General features: G+C 64.5%; 1 protein-coding gene across 1 annotated transcript in view; it reads right to left on the minus strand.

The window, feature by feature from the left end:
* Positions 1-6: 6 nt before the first annotated feature.
* PTPRS (protein tyrosine phosphatase, receptor type, S) overlaps positions 7-1533 on the minus strand; it is a 62428-nt gene continuing 60901 nt past the window's right edge. The window contains exons 27-29 of the mRNA XM_014531865.1: positions 1056-1210; positions 762-897; positions 7-145 (exon numbers count right to left, since the gene is read on the minus strand). Of these exons, the coding sequence (XP_014387351.1) occupies positions 77-145; positions 762-897; positions 1056-1210 (360 nt within the window). The 3' untranslated portion in view covers positions 7-76. The remainder of the gene's footprint in view (positions 146-761; positions 898-1055; positions 1211-1533) is intronic.

Raw genomic sequence — 1533 nt, forward strand, 5'->3', positions numbered from 1 at the left:
TCCAGGCCTCCCGGGCCCCACCCGGCTCGGGCAGAGGCATCTGGAGCCGCTGGAGTTTGGCCGGGCGACCATGGCTTTAGGTTGCATAGTGGTCAAAGCTTCCCAGGTACTCCAGGGCGGCCTGGTAACAGAACTGGTACTCGTCCTGCGGGGGCAACGGGCTCAGTCAGGGCTCTCCTGCTCCGACGCCTCCCCGGGCTCGCCGGGGCCCCAGGGCTGCCACCCTCCTCAGCCTGGCGTGTGTCCCTTGTATGGGCTGACTCTCCATGTGAACGCCCTCCCCCGTCTCCGCCCAAAGGTCATGTACATCCTTTAAGACTTGGTTGCTCAGCCGCCCCCGCCACCTGCCCCTTCAGGCTGGGAGTCTGACTCTGGCTGTCTCTCCAGCAGAGTTTGGGGACATTGTGAAAAGGCCCAACGGGACGCGGTTACAGGGAAGACCCTCCCCACTCGAGGTCTCCGTCTCCCGTCAGGGAGCGGTGGGATGTTAGAATCCGTGGCCTGTCCTGGGGTCCTGGCTGAGCCATAAACTTGCTGAGACTCTGGGACTAGAATGGGCCCCTCTGCGTCCACTCCAGGGGACACTTCTTGGCTCTGGACTTCAATCTGCTCTTGTGTCAAGAGTTGACGAGCCCCTTCCAGCCCAAAGCAGGAGGCATTGAGGATCACCCATTCACAACGAGCCCACCTCCCAGAGGAGGAAGCTGAGGCTCGAGAGACAGAGTTTCCAGGCCGGGGCGACTCCCCCGCCCCTGCCTCACCTCCGTCTGCACCATGGCCGGCCTCTGGGTCCGCAGCATCTTCACCGTCTGGAAGATGTCCACCACGCCTTCGTACCGCATCCGCTCCAGCACGATGCTGAGCGTGATGAAGACGCCGGTCCTGCCCACGCCGGCACTGTGGGGGGAAGGGCAGCTCAGGGGCAGGAGCGCTGGGGCCCCAGCTCCCCAGGCACGGAAATAGCTCAGACTGGACCGCCCGAGGCTGATGGTTATCCTCCTCAGGCCTCAGTTTCCCCGGCCAGAACGTGGGCTGGGGCCCGGGGAGCAGCGCACCTGCAGTGGACGGAGATGGGGCCGTCCTGGCCGAACTGCTCCTTGGTCTTGTGCACTTGGCCGATGAAGTCAATGAAGCCCTCCCCCGACTTGGGCACGCCCTGCTCCGGCCAGTCCGTGAACTGGAACTGCCGGACGGTCCGCGACTGGCCGTCCTGGAAAGGAGGAGAGCCCCATCTCGCTATTGAGGTGCATGGAGGCAGGTCCGTTTCCCGTCCCATCCCCCGCCCGTCCCCGCCCGCCCTGAGGACTAACGCACCATCTTCCACCGAGATGCTCCAGTCTCATTGCCAGCAACACCTTCCCCCACATCTATGTCACCATCCAATGACACCATCTCCCGTGGACACTGTCCACTCCCCACCGCCCAGCGGCTCCTCCCTCCACATCTCCATCCCAGCCTCCACACCAGAGGACATCCAGCACCTCCCCGCCCGGCCATGCCCCTCCCGCACCAGCCACCCCTCCCACCTCCATG

The sequence above is a fragment of the Myotis brandtii genome, unplaced genomic scaffold (genome assembly GCF_000412655.1).
Source record: "Myotis brandtii unplaced genomic scaffold, ASM41265v1 scaffold827, whole genome shotgun sequence".
Taxonomy (NCBI): Eukaryota; Metazoa; Chordata; class Mammalia; order Chiroptera; family Vespertilionidae; genus Myotis; species Myotis brandtii.